Source organism: Danio rerio, chromosome 9 (assembly GCF_049306965.1).
Source record: "Danio rerio strain Tuebingen ecotype United States chromosome 9, GRCz12tu, whole genome shotgun sequence".
Classification (NCBI taxonomy): Eukaryota; Metazoa; Chordata; class Actinopteri; order Cypriniformes; family Danionidae; genus Danio; species Danio rerio.
In genome coordinates, this window is record NC_133184.1 from 40836620 (window position 1) to 40852923 (window position 16304).

General features: G+C 37.2%; 1 protein-coding gene across 1 annotated transcript in view; it reads left to right on the plus strand.

Moving 5' to 3' along the window:
- cps1 (carbamoyl-phosphate synthase 1, mitochondrial) overlaps window positions 1-15879 on the plus strand; it is a 111007-nt gene extending 95128 nt beyond the window's left edge. Inside the window, exons 34-39 of the mRNA XM_073912971.1 lie at window positions 194-268; window positions 840-938; window positions 9051-9110; window positions 9238-9350; window positions 14301-14430; window positions 14505-15879. Coding sequence (XP_073769072.1) covers window positions 194-268; window positions 840-938; window positions 9051-9110; window positions 9238-9350; window positions 14301-14430; window positions 14505-14657 — 630 coding nt within the window. The 3' untranslated portion in view covers window positions 14658-15879. The remainder of the gene's footprint in view (window positions 1-193; window positions 269-839; window positions 939-9050; window positions 9111-9237; window positions 9351-14300; window positions 14431-14504) is intronic.
- The last annotated feature ends 425 nt before the right edge of the window (window positions 15880-16304 follow it).

Below are 16304 nucleotides of genomic sequence, written 5' to 3' on the forward strand. Positions count from 1 at the left end.
AACGGCATTAATAAAGCAATAAATAAATGCATTGAAAAACAACTTTTATGTATAAATAAATTGTCAATTTTATAAATGTTTATTTAATTCATGTTTTGAAACGCTGAATAATCAAACAATAAAAAACGTATATTTATGGATTATTTAAAAGCTTTGTTTTTTATTTACTATTACTACTACTATTATTTGCTAGGCTCCAATGTTTTCATGGCCTCGGCTGAGAGAAGCAGACCCTGTCCTGCGCTGCGAGATGGCCTCTACTGGAGAGGTACAGTATAGAGCTGCTTCAGACACATTGATTGACCGTTTTATCCATCACAATAGTCTCCAGCTTATATTGTTATCAGTTTACCGGGAAGCGGCTTCAGCATCAGGGAATAAATGCTCACTGGTTGTAGTCTCTTTAGTTCCTTGTACATGTAGTTTTTGTGTCCCTGCTACAAATTCAGCATGGAGGATTTTTCTGTTACCTGCTCTCCTTGGCAACGGGAAAACCATAGAAACCAGACAATAAAGCAGGAGGAGCGTTTCTTATTTTTTTAGCTTTAGAGCAGGAAGTACAATATCTCCATCCCAGATTTTATGATGGCCCCATTCTGTCCTTTTTTCATAATTGTAATATCGCACCAGTCTACCTTCATTCAGAAACATCTTTAATATGTCTGATTTATTTCACCTTGGCTTTGAATATTGCGCTAATGGAGATGAATGAATAATTTATCCTGGAGTTTCTGCATGCTGCAATGAATATTTGCTTGTGATGGTACGGATCAAGATAGTTCTTCCTAGCTCCTGTGTATTTTTTTTTTTCCCTCAGCGCTTTCTTTTGCTCTCTGCAGGTGGCTTGCTTTGGACCGAACATATACTCTGCCTTCCTGAAGGCCATGCTTTCTACAGGATTCAAGCTTCCCCAGAAGGGGATTCTCATTGGGATACAAGTATGGAGGAAACTTTGTTTCTTTTCTTACCTTCAGGGTTGAATATTTAAGAGACTGTCTGCATTCCTCTCTGATTTACTGAGTAGAACAGGAACATTTCTGGCTGTAATTTCCTCATATGATAAAAGTTTAAAACCTTATAATATTTTAAAGGAAACATTTCTTGAAAATATTTAGTGCACATTTATTAGATCAAATGTAATGCTGGAAACAGTCATCAGAAACATATTAATCAATTAAATTCAGTTGCAAAGTTGGTGAATAAGGGAAATTATACTTTATACTAACCAGAGACAGGCGAGGCAGTGGCGCAGTAGGTAGTGCTGTCGCCTCACAGCAAGAAGGTTGCTGGGTCGCTGGTTCGAACGTCTGCTCAGTTGACATTTCTGTGTGTAGTTTGCATGTTCTCCCTGCCTTCGCGTGGGTTTCCTCCGGGTGCTCCGGTTTCCCCCCACAGTCCAAAGACATGTGGTACAGGTGAATTGGGTAGGCTAAATTGTCCGTAGTGTATGAGTGTGTGTGTGGGTGAATGTGTGTGTGGATGTTTCCCAGAGATGGGTTGTGGCTGGAAGGCCATCCGCTGCGTAAAAACTTGCTGGATAAGTTAGCGGTTTATTCCGCTGTGGCGACCCTGGATTAATAAAGGGACTAAGCCGACAAGAAAATGAAAGAATGAATAAATGATAGTAACCAGAGACCAAAATGTAAAAAGTCTGAAAACAAAGTATGCTATCTGATTAAAGTCTGGTTGCTTATCCAAGTTTTAGGAACAACAAAAAATAACTTGACTTCTAGTTGATCATTTGGTATCAGAAGTGGCTTATATGAAAGGCAAATACCTTTAGATTACGCTTATTTTACCAGAGTAAAATATGATCATGCCTTGATTTTTAATTCTTTAATTAGGACAGTAAGATTTGTCTTTGCTGAGACAAAAGTCTTGTCACTTAACATAAATAATGTACAGTATAGAATATAAAGCCATGGTGCAGTGGAAAATTAATTAATATTGTGTATGACTCCCATAAGCTTAGATGACTGCATTCAAACATCTCTGCAATGACTGAAATAACTTATTAATAAAGTCATCTAGAATGCCAAAGAAAGCACTCTTGCAGGACTCCCAGATTTTATCAAGATAATTTGGATTTATCTTCAACGCCTCCTCCATCTTACCAATAATGTTCATGTCGGGTGACTGGGCTGGCTAATACTGGAACACCTTCAACTTCTTTTTTTCAGGAACTTTAATATGGAGGCTGAAGTATGAGAAGGAGTGCTATCCTGCTGAAAAAGTTGCCCTCTACTGTTGTTTGCAATGAAATAGGCTGCACAAATGTCTTGCTACCTCAGGCTGTCAATCTTGCCATCTACTCTGCAGATCTCTTGCATGCCCTATACTGAACGTAACCCCAAACCATGATTTTTCCTTCACCAAACTTGACTAATTTCTATTAGAATCTTGAGTCCATGCCAGTTCCAATAGGTCTTCTGCAGTATTTGCGATAATTGGAATGAAGTTCAACAATTGATTTATAGGAAAATCTTTCCAAATGATCAACTAGAAGTCAAATTATTATTCTTTTGCTCTTATAACTAGGATTGAAAACAAGACTTTAGTCAGGTAGTGTAAAATAACAATATGTTTTAAAATTTTTTTTAAACATTTGCCTCCCTCATCTATCCTCCTCCTCCACCCTCATCTTCCACACTTACTACTGATGACTTTGCTATATTCTTTAGCACTAAAACTGCAAAAATCAGTGCTCAATTTGCTGCACTTACAATAAACACGCAAGATACACCACCAACACCACACACACTCACCTCTTTTTCTCAGCTCTCTGAGTCTGAGGTGACCAAACTGGTGCTATCTAGCCATGCAACCACCTGTCCGCTTGATCCCATTCCCTCTCATCTCTTGCAAGCCATTTCTCCTGCAGTCATACCAACACTGACTCACATAATTAACACATCTCTTGACTCTGGTTTATTCCCCACTACATTTAAGCAGGCTAGGGTAACCCCATTGCTAAAGAAACCTAACCTGGATCAAACGCTGCTTGAAAACTACAAACCGGTATCCCTGCTTCCATTCATGGCCAAGATTCTGGAGAAATTCTTGTTCAATCAAGTCCTGGACTTTCTTACTCAAAACAACCTCATGGACAACAAGCAATCCGGCTGTAAGAAAAGCCACTAAACTGAGACTGCCCTGCTCTCGGTCGTGGAGGATCTCAGACTGGCTAAAGCAGACTCTAAATCATCCATCTTGCTGGATTTGTCAGCTGCTTTTGACACTGTAAACTACCAGATCCTGCTATCTACGCTTGAGTCACTGGGCGTTGCAGGCACTGTTATTCAGTGGTTCTGATCTTACCTCTCAGACAGGTCATTCAGGGTGTCTTGGAGGGAAGAGGTGTCCAATCTACAGCATCTAAACACTGGGGTACCACAAGGTCCTGTTCTTGGGCCACTTCTCTTCTCCATCTACACGACATCTTTAGGATCAGTCATACAGAAACATGGATTGTCCTACCACTGCTATCCCGATGATACCCAGCTATACCTCTCTTTTCACCCTGATGATCCCTCGGTTCCAGCTCGCATCTCAGCCTGCCTGTCAGACATTTCACACTGGATGAAAGATCATCATCTTCAGCTTAACCTTACGAAAATGGAAATGCTTGAAGTTTCTGCCAACCCGACTCTACATCATAACTTTTCAATCCAGATGGATGGGGCAACCATTACTGCATCCAAAAAGGTTAAAAGCCTTGGAGTAACAATTGATGACCAACTAAACTTCTCTGACCACATTTCTAGAACTGCTCGATCTTGCAGATTCGCGCTCTGGAACATCAGAAAGGTCTAACCCTTCCTATCTGAACATGCAGCTAAACTCCTTGTTCAAGCTCTTGTTCTCTCCAGGCTGGATTACTGTAACTCTCTACTAGCCGGGCTTCCAGCTAACTCTATCAAACCTCTTCAGCTGCTTCAGAACGCAGAAGCACGAGTGGTCTTTAATGAACCTAAAAGAGCACATGTCACTCCGCTACTCATCCGTTTGCACTGGCTGCCAGTTGCTGCTCGCATCAAATTCAAAGATGTTTGCTTACAAAGCGACTTCTGGCTTTGCTCCTTCTTCTGCAGATTTATGTGCCCTCCAGAAACTTGCCTTCTTTGAATAAAAGTCGCTTCGTGGTTCCATCCCAAAGAGGGAAGAAATCACTTTCCTGAACTCTCGCATTCAATCTGCCCAGTTGGTGGAATGAACTCCCTAACTGCATCAGAACGGTAGAGTCACTCGCTGTCTTCAGGAAACGACTAAAAACTCAACTAACCTCTCTGGCTCCAACGCTAACTGTACTACAAAAATAAAAAAATAAATAAATAAAATAAATTACTAATGATTTGCTTCTCACACTTTACATACCTGAAACTTGCCTGCAACACTAATTCATTGTTGCTCTTATAGTAGTGTAAATTACTTCCTTGTCCTCATTTGTAAGTCGCTTTGGATAAAAGTGTCTGCTAAATGACCAAATGTCAATGTAAATACACTTTTAAATATCTTTTGTCAAAACAGAGCTGAACGCGTTATTAGGGTTCAACCCACATTCATATAAGATGTTTGAAACCAAGTGCTTTTTTAACAGTTTATATACTTTTTATTTTATTACTTTAGAAAGTTCAGTCTGCTTTTTCTATAGAATGGAAGGTAACAGGATCTTTGCTCCGTGCAATATTACGAAATCCCTGTATCCACAGTATACCACGCCGAAAACGCATTGCATATTTGATAGCATGCCTTGAAGTCTTTACATTTCTCTTACTTGGGTGGAAGAGTTTGATTGAAATTTAAACTGCACAATTACTGTGGTTATCTCAAATAACTGCAGCTAGATCAAATAACCATGATCAGGCGATTAATCATTCTTGACAGTCCTAAATGATCACAGTCAGCTTATAATGCATATAATGTCTGTATTCACAGTTCTGCTTGGAGCTGATCCAAGCTATTTCCTCATTAAATGCCAAGCCACATAAGCAGCTCTAGTATTGATTATTCTATGTAAATGAATGGTGAAAAAAAATAATAATTGTTGCAGAGCAAGTGCTATTATAGAGAAACCATGCTTCTTTCTAATGTTTTAAACAATTTTTGTATTCATTTATGTTTTCAATATATTTATTTTATGGTGGCTCAGTGATTAGAACTATCACCTTACAGCAAGAAGGTCGCTGGTTCGAGTCCCAGTTGGACCAGTTGGCATTTCTGTGTGGAGTTTGCATGTTCTCCTAGGTTGCACGATTGCCTGGGTTTCCTTTGGATTCTCTGGCTTTTACGCACAGTCCAAAGACATGTGCTATAAATGAACTGAGTGCAACAAAATTGGCCATAGTGTATGAGTGTATGTGTAATTATGAGAGTTTGTGGGTGTTTCCCATTACTGGGTTGAGGCTGGAAGGGCATACACTGCATAAAACATATGCCGGAATAGTTGCTGGTTCATTCCGCTGTGGTGACCCTTTGATAAATAAGGAACTAAGCCGGAGAAAAATTTATGAATGTATTTATTTTTTGTTATTTATTTCTTTTTAATATTTTTCAATGTTTTCTTGTTTTGTTCATTTTTAATTCTGCTAAATGTTTATCATTCATTTGACAATTTAGTCTTACTTTTTAGTTTTAATGCATGGCTAATTTGTGACTGCTCAAGATGAATTAATTGCCACAATAGTGTAATTACCCTTTCATCACACACTGTTAAAAATGCTGGGTTAACATAAAATAGTTAACAATGTTTTTAGTTATTTGAATATAAAACAATTCAACTGTCGTAAACAAAACAAAAAAACTGTGTTGTTGTAGCTCAATTTAAATAGTTAAAACAAGCAGCAAAATCATTTTTTTTTTTGAGTGCAATTTATCATGTAAAATATACAGTGGGTGAAAAAAAGTAATGAACAAGTTATTGTTTTTTCCAGGGAATAATATTTGTAAAGGAGCTTTTAAATTAGAGTCAGGTGATTCTACAGCTTGGTTTTCTTTCTCTGAAACCATTTGAGAGTTTCCTTGGCTGTGTTTTGGATCATTGTCTTGCTTAAATGTCCACCTTGGTTTCACCTTCATCATCCTGATAATGTGGATGTTGGACTGAAGCAGCTAGCATTATTTTACAATGACAAAGGGCCAGGGGTGGATTTAGTGATTAAGGGGCCCTAAGCAATTCCAGCCATGAGGCCCTTTTGTAACTTTTTTTTATCATTATTATTTTCTGGGTGACGCAGTGGTACAGGTAGGTAGTCCTTACAGCTGGTTTGAGCCTCGACTGGGTCAGTTGGTGTTTCCGTGTGGAGTTTGCATGTTCTCACCGCGTTCGCATGGGTTTCCTCCGGGTGCTCCGGTTTCCCCCACAGTCCAAAGACACGTGGTATAGGTGAATTGGGTAGGCTAAATTGTACATAGTGTATGAGTGTGAATGAGTGTGTTCTTCAGAGATTAGTTGCGGCTGGAAGGGCATCCTCTGCGTAGAATATGTGCTGGATAAGTTGGCGGTTCATTCCGCTGTATTGACCCCAGATAATAAACAAACTAAGCTGAAAAGAAAATTAAAGAATGAATGTATTATTTTCTTATATCATTCAATCTTTTTTCTACATTTTATCTTAATGCAAATTAATAATAACACGTAAAGCACTATGTAAATATGTAAAAACTATGTATTTGATTTCTTCAAATGAATTCACAACTAAAAATAATAAACGAACGCTTTCTTAAAACTGCTGGACAGGTCCATGATTGAAGGTGGGGGACACATTTGCACAGATCTAATAATTACTTTCAACATAAACTTTTTAGAGCCTCACCGTAGCAAAATATGATATGAAAATACGCAAACAATGTTATACATAATTTATAGGTATCATTTATACTTCTTGGTATTCATTTGGGGGCCCTCAGATTTCCCGGGATTTCCTCAGCAGAGCATTGCTGAATAACTGCTGAGAGATTTCATCTGTTGTCTGGGCTTTCACTGTCTGTTTACACCTCTCTTTCTTCATGTGTTCAATACTTTTTTCCTGTGTCATTTAATTTTTTTACACATAACTTAATTTCCAAACCAATTAATTTTGTTTTCTTTGCTTATTTAGATTTATTTGGTTGTTACCAACATCCGGTAAAAAATTTCAAGCCAACAGCACCTTTAGAAATATGTTTTTTGAGAAAAAAATTTCCCCCACTGTATAAACAGAGCACACAGTTTTTAAAACAGAAAGTTTTACATTTCTAAAAGGATAAAACTCCTCTCAGTTTTCCATAGGCACAATGTTTTTGTGGTTCATCTTCTTTGGGTGTAACTGTGTGATGTTCACACATAATTTAAAGCCTTGACAATGACACTGGAATTCAGAGGCTTTGTTTTATGCTTTGCTGTAATATCATTGTCAACATGCCCTCTTTCATTTCCTCCTGTGCTCTCTCATATGTTTACGATTCATGGCCACTCTCGGCGTGGAAATCAAACATCTTGTCAGGGTCATTGACGATGCTCAGACAGCATTGTGTTCTAATGGAGTCTCGGGTACAAACGCAAGCATGAAATTCCCATTCGAAACAAAAGCCAGGTTTTTGTAGATGCTACCTGCCTGATGGCTGTACCTGGGGACAGCAGATCTGACATGCTTTTTAAAGCCTGATTACCAGTCCGTGGTTAAGTCTCCGTGAACACAGAGCTGTGTTATTGATCTGGAAGTGCTTAGAGGAAGACTTTTCTTCTAGAAATAGTCTCCAGCTCCGTGTCTGTCCACACAAACTGACTGACCTTTTGGCTTGATCTGTTATTTCTAGCAATTTTGTTTTCAGCTTTGTCATTTTTGTTATTTGTTCCAAGCATAATATACAATGGGGAAATTAATATTGAACACGTCACCATTTTTCAGAAAACATATTTCTAAAGGTGCTGTTGACCTGATTTTTTCCCCCAGGTGTCGGTGATAACCAAAGCAATCCATATATGCAAAGAAAACAAATCTAATTCATTTAGAAATTAAGTCATGGGTAATAAAATGAAATGACACTGAAAAAGTATTGAGCACATGAAGAAAGGGAGCTGTAGAAAGGCAGTGAAAGCCCAGACAGCAGCTAAAATCCCTCAGTAGTTCTTTATCAACCCTCTGCTCTGTCATTGTAAATTAATATCAGCTGCTTCAGTGCAACATTTACATTACCAGGAGGATGAAGATGAAACCAGGCTGAACATTTAAGCAAGACAATGATCCAAAACACAGCCAAGGAATGGTTTCAGAGAAAGAAAACCAAGCTGTAGAATGGCCCAGCCAATCACCTGACTTGAATCCATTAGAAAATACAAAATCAAGAGCAGATTTGATAGACGAGACCCACAGAACCATCAAGATTTTTACACTTGAAGTCAGTGAAATAAAATTACACCACAGCAATTTATATGACTTCTTACTCCATTTGAGAGGCGTCTTTAAGCTGCCGTCACCAAAAAAATGTATTTTATATAAAGTGTTAAATACGTTTCAGTAATTCAGCACTTCTCCTTATGTTATTTCATTATTATTACACAAAACTAATTTTACAGCTTTTTTGTTTGGTTTTATTTGTATGTTTGTAATGTTTGGGTTTTTACCAAAATCTGGTTCAATTCTATGTTTACAACTCCTTTAGAAATATTATTTCCAGGAAAAAAACATGACATTTTAAGCGACAAAAATGGTCTTAGGTTTCTGGTTCTAGTTTTGGTTTAATTCAATAATGTAAATGTCCCTAAGCCTATACATAATCATATTACAGTCCCGAACTAATAAAAATAAGCATATTCGCATCCATTAAAGGGGTAAAGTTATTCCATAAAAAATTTACTGAGTCTCTTTATTACATGTACTAGTGGTACAGTATTTTATTTTAGCAAGTTTCATGAAATAAGGGTGAGAGCATAGCAAATTCTGCTTTAGTGATGCAAGACTTCTAAAAATAGTTTCCTATTTGCCGTCCTTCCACTCAAACCACAGGAACTTTTACCTTTCATCCTATTTTTTACTTGCTTTCTTACTTTTATTTTGTGGTTTTGTTTTTAGCATTCATTCAGGCCCAACTTTCTGTCCACTGCTCATCAGCTTCATGAGGAGGGCTTTAAGGTGAGTCGTTTCCATACACATTTGGGTTTGATTAACAGTTTGGTTTTAGCAAATCATCTGGTTGACACTCTTTCTTTGCTGAATAATGTGCTGGATTAATAAAGAATGAATCTGTTTCTGTATTTAGCTGTATGCCACAGAGGGAACATCAGCTTGGCTCAATGCTAATGATGTTCCAACAATCCCGGTTGCCTGGCCGAGCGTTGAAACCAATACCACACACTTACCCAGCATCAGCAGGCAAGTGCTTTAGTAATTTTTCTATTTCAGTATTTTTGTTAGATGCATCAATTGATTAAATGTTTCAATTAAAATCACCTATGAAATTAAAATGAAATCTTTATGAAAAGAAATATAAAAATAAAAGTGATTGATTATTTGTATTTCCCCCCACACTATAAGCTAAGTGTTTTTTTTAAAGGTTACATTTTTGACAAAAAAAAAAAAAAAAGGATTTTCAATATTTTCAACATATGTACATAGATTACCATAACTCAGTTGCTAGGAAGCATGGTTTTTGAATTGACAAGATATATTGTCAGTATCAATTTGGGTCTTGCATGTGTTTTAATCTGTTAAAGTAAAATATTAAAATATGAAATGCTATTTTAAACTGCAAAATTGTCATTCAGTCTAGATACTGATTTTATATTTAAAATATTCTTTATATACTAACGGAAACCATGATCTTATGTGTTTTCACACCTGCCTTATTTAGTTTGGTTCAATTGCACTTGAGTTTATTTTTCCTCTTGGTGTGGTTTGTTTGGGCTGGTGTGCATGTAGCAATCGCACTCAAATGTGCACAAAAGCGGACCAAAAAAGCAGACCATGACCTCTTTGAAGAGGTGGTCTCGGTACGCTTTCAAACGAACCCATAAACAGTTCATTTATGGTAAAAACATGATCCAAACTATAACAGTTCAAAAAGTACCACACCTTTTTGGACTAATCCAGCTGCTGTAGTCTAATGCGCTGTGCATCACAGAATTTGAAGGGAAAATATTTGTTGTCATCGCTTTACCAACAGTTTTAAACAAAGAGAGAGAGAGGGGAAAACATTACCTGATGGATCGTTGGTAATATTTCCGGAAGATGACCTTGTCGCAGTTTAGCTAAATTAATTCACGCCCCTCCTGAAGTGACTTGTGATTTGGCTTCGTCATATGCAATGCATTAAAACAGCCGCAGCTGTGCTTCATTCTCGAAATGTATAGTTTGGCTAAAGTGATGTATACAAACTAAGTAGTATACTTATATGACCAGCGATACAATCAGCCAGCACAGTCGTCCCTCCATAGTGAAAAATGACATTTGTTGTCTGCCAGTTTGTTTACTTGCGGGAGTTCCATTGGCATTTTCCCGCATGTTAATTCTAATCAATCGAAAAGCAGTTTAGGGAATACGTCTAAAAACATCTGGCCAGTAAGTAAAGTGGATTGTCACATGACTGCGTATGTATTTATTCATTCATTTTCTTTTCGGCTTAGTCCCTTTATTAATCCGGGTTTGCCTCAGCGGAATGAACCGCCAACTTATCCAGCACATGTTCACTCAGGGGATGCCCTTCCAGCTGCAACTCATCCCTGGGAAACATCCATACACACTCATACACACACACTATGGACAATTTAGCCTACTCAATTCACCTATACCGCATGTCTTTGGACTGTGGGGGAAACCGGAGAACCCGGAGGAAACCCACGCAAACACGGGGAGAACATACAAACTCCACACAGAAACGCCAACTGACCTTCTTGCTGTGAGGTGACAGCACTACCTACTGCGCCTCCACGTCGCCCATGACTGCATTTTGGTTCTTTTCAACTGGTTGCGACTAAAGCAATGGACCCTTTTCATATGCCTGTTATGATGCCTTTAACGGTCATCAGCATCTTAAATCCTTGAAAGTTTTGAATATTTAGATTAAAAAAAAAAAAAAAAAACGTCTGAATATTTATATGCATTTATAAATGTATTATATCATCTTTGCTTTAAATGGCGAAAAAAGTATTACCACTTCTGGGAGGGGTTTCTAATGCAGCGTCTATAGGACAGGACAGGACTGTAAATTTAATGTTATTTTCCCTTCTGGCTGCCATTATCAGTCTCACAGAATTTTTTCTTTATAACTTTATAAATAATTTTTTTTCTTTATAACATCATTGTGAAGCTTTTCCTTTATTACTTGAGCAAATAAGATTGTAATATATATATATATGTATATACATACGTACAATTGTTGTATTCTTCCATTCACTGCACTTAAGTTTTCCCAAAAATGACAACGTCCGCTACTGAGAAACCCGGAAATGTGAAAAGGGTCTAAAAGGGTTAAAAGGAGCCAAAAGCAGAAGAAAAACGCTACATTGTTTCATTTGTTGCCCATGGTCCCGACCAAATGAACCGAACCACAGATGTAAAAGCACCCTTAGTTACAGAGTGGTTCTCTTAAGGATCACATAACACTAGCTTTGATTGCAGTGGCATTCGTTGCAGCATTCTTTTAACAACTTTTTGCAATGCCACAAAGTTTATTTTCATTAAAACTTTGTACTGATAATGGGAGCACTGTCAATATCATTTAGAAATATTGTCAACTCATGTATAAAATGATTGCTGGGCAAAGATTAATCACATCCAGAATAAATCTTTTATACGTTTTATATCTAAATATAAATAATATAAACTTTTAACTTGTAATTCATTTGTGATGTGACACATTTTGCTCAGCACTAATAAAAGTTTTTTTTTTCTTTCTAACAGTTTTTGAATTTATTTATTTATAACTATTTAATATTTATCAACAAAGCTGTTATCATGAGAACCAAGAAGTCAAGCCTATCAACAGAGAATTGGAGATCAGTTCAGTTGTCACTTATTTTAGCATTCTGCTCTGTTGTAGCACAAAGACACTGCACGCTGAGATGCTTTAAGAGTGTTTGCCCTCAAGGGTTGCTGTAGAAGGACCACTTTGGTGTAGTAAGATATGTTTACTAAATTCAGATCACAGATGTAGCTGATCACATTCATAACTAATTACTCCAAGCTCAAAAATACAACTTCACATGCATTATTTGAGACTTGTGTTCACAGATTACCATTTGCTGTTGAGCTTTTCTATTTTTGATGCTAGTATAAAGGCGTACATACTAAATATTGACTAAAGCACTTGTGGAAATTTTTTTTTTTTATTATATACACACAAGCATGGGAATTTAGGTTTGTTTTCGTAGCATAATTAAAGCTGGTTTATTTTAGATTGCCTCATGGAGGCCAAATTTTTGTAATGAATCACTTTTGCTTTATCAGGGTATCTTCAAAAGTATTGAAAGCTGATGAATCAGTTTAGAGAAATTTAAGGGCCTTAAAAGGAAATCAAAAGTCTTAAATTCTAGTTTACAAGAAATTCAATTTTGTACAAAATCAAGAAGGATAGATTTTTCATTTTTGTATGTTAAAGTTTGCCTGTATCTAATTTGCGAATATTTTGAATATATTAATAAAATCCTGCTATATTTGACAGTTGTTGCTAGATCAAATACGGTTACGGCCAGAAGTTAATGCAAATTGTATATTATATTATTTATTAAATTTCCCATTAATTGTATTTTATTAATGTCTACCCCCCCCCCCCCCAACCCTAAACCCAACCATCACAGTACTGTAAAAATATGAATTATTGTTATACAGTGTCATAAAAATGCTGCTATATTGATATGCATTTCGCAGCTGGCCGTGTATCCTATCTAGGCTTTACCAGATTTGACACGATGCTGCTTTGTTTACTGCAGTAACCAAGGAAACACCCTTATTTCTGCTGTTCTAAAGGCGCCACCTGCTGCATTACATGTTTAATCAGTATATGAATAATGTTTTAGATTAGGAATCTTTTCTTACAAACAGTATTTAGTAAATACACTCACTGGCCACTTTATTAGGTACACCTGTCCAACTGCTTGTTAACGCAAATTTCTAGTCAGACAATCACATGGCACCAACTTCATGCATTTAGCCATGTAGACATGGTCAAGACGATCTGCTGCAGTTCAAACCGAGCATCAGAATGGGAAAGGAAGGTGATTTAAGTGACTTTAAAAAGTGGCATGATTGTTGGTGCCAGATGGGCTGGTCTGAGTATTTCAGAAACTGTTAATTTATTGGGATTTTTACGCACAACCATCTGTAGGGTTTACAGAGAATGGTCTGAAAAAGAGAAAATATCCAGTGAGTGGCAGTACTGTGGCCGCAAATGCCTTGTTAATGCCAGAGGAAAATAGCCAGACTGGTTCGAGCTGATAGAAAGGAAACAGTAACTCAAAACAGCCACTTGTTACAACTTAGGTATGCAGAAGAGCGTCTCTTAATGCACAACACATCGAACCTTGAAGCGGATGGGCTACATCAGCAGAAGACCACTCCAGGTTCCACTCCTGCCAGCCTGTCAGGAAACTGAGGCTACAATTCACACAGGCTCACCAAAATTGGACAATTAAAGATTGGAAATACGTTGCCTGGTCTGATGAGTTTCAATTTCTGCTGCAACATTTGGATGGTAGGGTCACAATTTGGCATCAACAACATAAATGCTTGGATCCCAATTGGTACCAATTGAGCAGTGTGTCAACACCACAGCCAACCAAAGTATTGTTGCTAACCATGTCCATCCCTTTATAACCACAGTGTACTTATCGTCTGATGGCTACTTTCAGCAGGATAACACGCCATGTCAAAAGTACAAATCATGTCAGACTGGTTTGTTGAACATGACAATGAGTTCACTGAACTAAAATGGCCTCCACAGTCACCAGAACTCAATCCAATAGAGCACCTTTGAGATGTGGTAAATTGGGCCATTCGCATCATGGATGTGCAGCCGACGAATCTTCAGCAACTGAATGATGCTATCATGTCAATGTGGACCAAAATCTCTTGAGGAATATTTCCCGTACCTTGTTGAATCTTGTACGATTAAGGCAGTTCTGAAGGCAAAAGTGGGTCCAATCCGGTATTAGAAAGTTGTACCTAATAAAGTGGCTTGTGAGTGTATACTTTAGATTAAAATGTCGCCAAGGTTACTGGTTGAAACCTAAAGTGGCGATGATGTTTTAAATTATATGGAAAGATTCTTAAAGATTATTGAATTTCACTCTCTGATTCCTGTATATACCCTTTTTATGCTTTAAATAGACTTATCAGTGAAGGACACATTGACCTTGTGGTCAATTTGCCAAATAACAACAGCAAGTTCCTCAAAGACAACTTCCAGATCCGTAGAATGGCAGTGGATTACGGAGTACCTCTTATCACAAACTTCCAGGTCAGACTTTTCTCTTAAATGCATCACGGCTCATTTTTGTTCTTGCATTAAAGGTGTTTTTCTCTTTTCTACAGGTAGTAAAGCTGTTTGCAGAAGCTATCAGGTATTCAAGTGAGTTAGACGCCACCAGCCTGTTCCACTACCGCCAACGCGAGCCCAGACTGTCAGAGAGCTGCACTGCGTGGTTAACTTCTAATCTGGAAAACAGGCAGGAGACTCAAAGTTAAAAGTTACCTGAGGTGCTGTTATCCATCAGGGGCAGGTTGAACAGATACAAGCGCTTTTACAACCATGAATCTCACTTGACAGGCTTTTTCTGCAGGCCCACTCAAGACACTAGTTCAAATTTCAAGATCTACACTTTGTAGCAACTTTTCTATATATTATATAGTTCTAGCATTTCTATCATTTTTGCATTTTAATGTTTGTGAAAATATCTCTTCTGGCCATTAAGGTGGATTAGTTGGTTGGCCTTTTATGTTTCAGTTTAGTTTGAAGCAATCTTGAGTTTTAGGTAACGTGAAGGCAGCCTGACTTTAATCACTCTTTGTGGACGTGGTATTATGGAGCAGTTAAGCTACCTTTATGTTACCTAAAACCTGTATTGGTGTAAACTTAGTGAAAGTGAAGCAGTCAGTAAAGTTGACATTATTTTGTAAATTGGTTTCTACTTTGATGAAATATATATTACCAACTGGGTTAAATTAGGCTTTGCAGTCCTCGTGTTCAGTTTATTACTTCCGTTGTATCTATTCAGCTGAGTGAACAGATCCAATCCCGTGACGTCAGACACAGCGATATTCAAAGATGGTGGTGCCCTAGCTCTAAAAACTATAGTAAAACATGCCCTTTTCTACAAAATGCTTACATTAATCAAGTTTGTTTAATATTTTTTATTAAAGTAGAAATCAACTTACAAAATATTGTAAACTTGACTGACTGCTTTACTTTCACTTTAACTGGCTAACCTGCTAATCTGGCTTCATGGTACAGGCCTCAACTCAATAAGGGTGAATTAATCTGATAAACACTCAAAAACAATATTTGCTGCTTGCTCAAACTATCTATTTAAAATGAGCTGAATCAACACAATTCTTTAGACAACTTAATTGTTTTATGGTTAGTCCACTTAAATTAAAAACAGTTAGGTTAACTTAATCAAAATGAAAGATTGTGTTGAACATTTGTTTACAATGAAAAAATGCAGTAAAAAAACAATAACAATAACAAAACAATGATATTACTGTAATTCAAAATAACATTTCTGTTTTCATAGATTTTAAAATGTAACTTATTTCTGTGATTCAAAGATGTATTTTCAGTAACCATTTCTACAGTTTTCAGTGTCACATGATCCTTGATTAATGCTTTAAAGATTTTTATTATTATCGATTTTAAAAACAGTTGTACTGCTTAATTTTTTGTATCCAATAAAGGACCCAAAATATGTATGCTCTGTCTAAGCTTTTTTAATACATTATTTAAAAATATTATAGATCAAAGTTAAATGAATAGTAGCTGAGTTTGGAGAATATCTACACCTTTTTTGTAACCTTAAAAATATCTAATTAACTTTCATTGTCACACTTTGGGCCCGTTAGTACTAACCGAGCATTGTGTCAATGCCACAGCCTATACCTGAGTATTTAATGCTGCCCATGTCCACCCCTTTATGACCACAGTGAACTCATCTTCTGATGCCTACTTCCAGCAGGATAACACGCCATGTCATAAAGCATAAAGCAACTGCGTGATGCTATCATGTCAATATGGGCCAAAATCTCAGAGGAATATTTCCAGTACCTTGTTGAATCTTTGCCACAAAGGATTAAGGCAGTTATGAAGGCAAAAGCAGGTCCAACCAGGTACTAGAA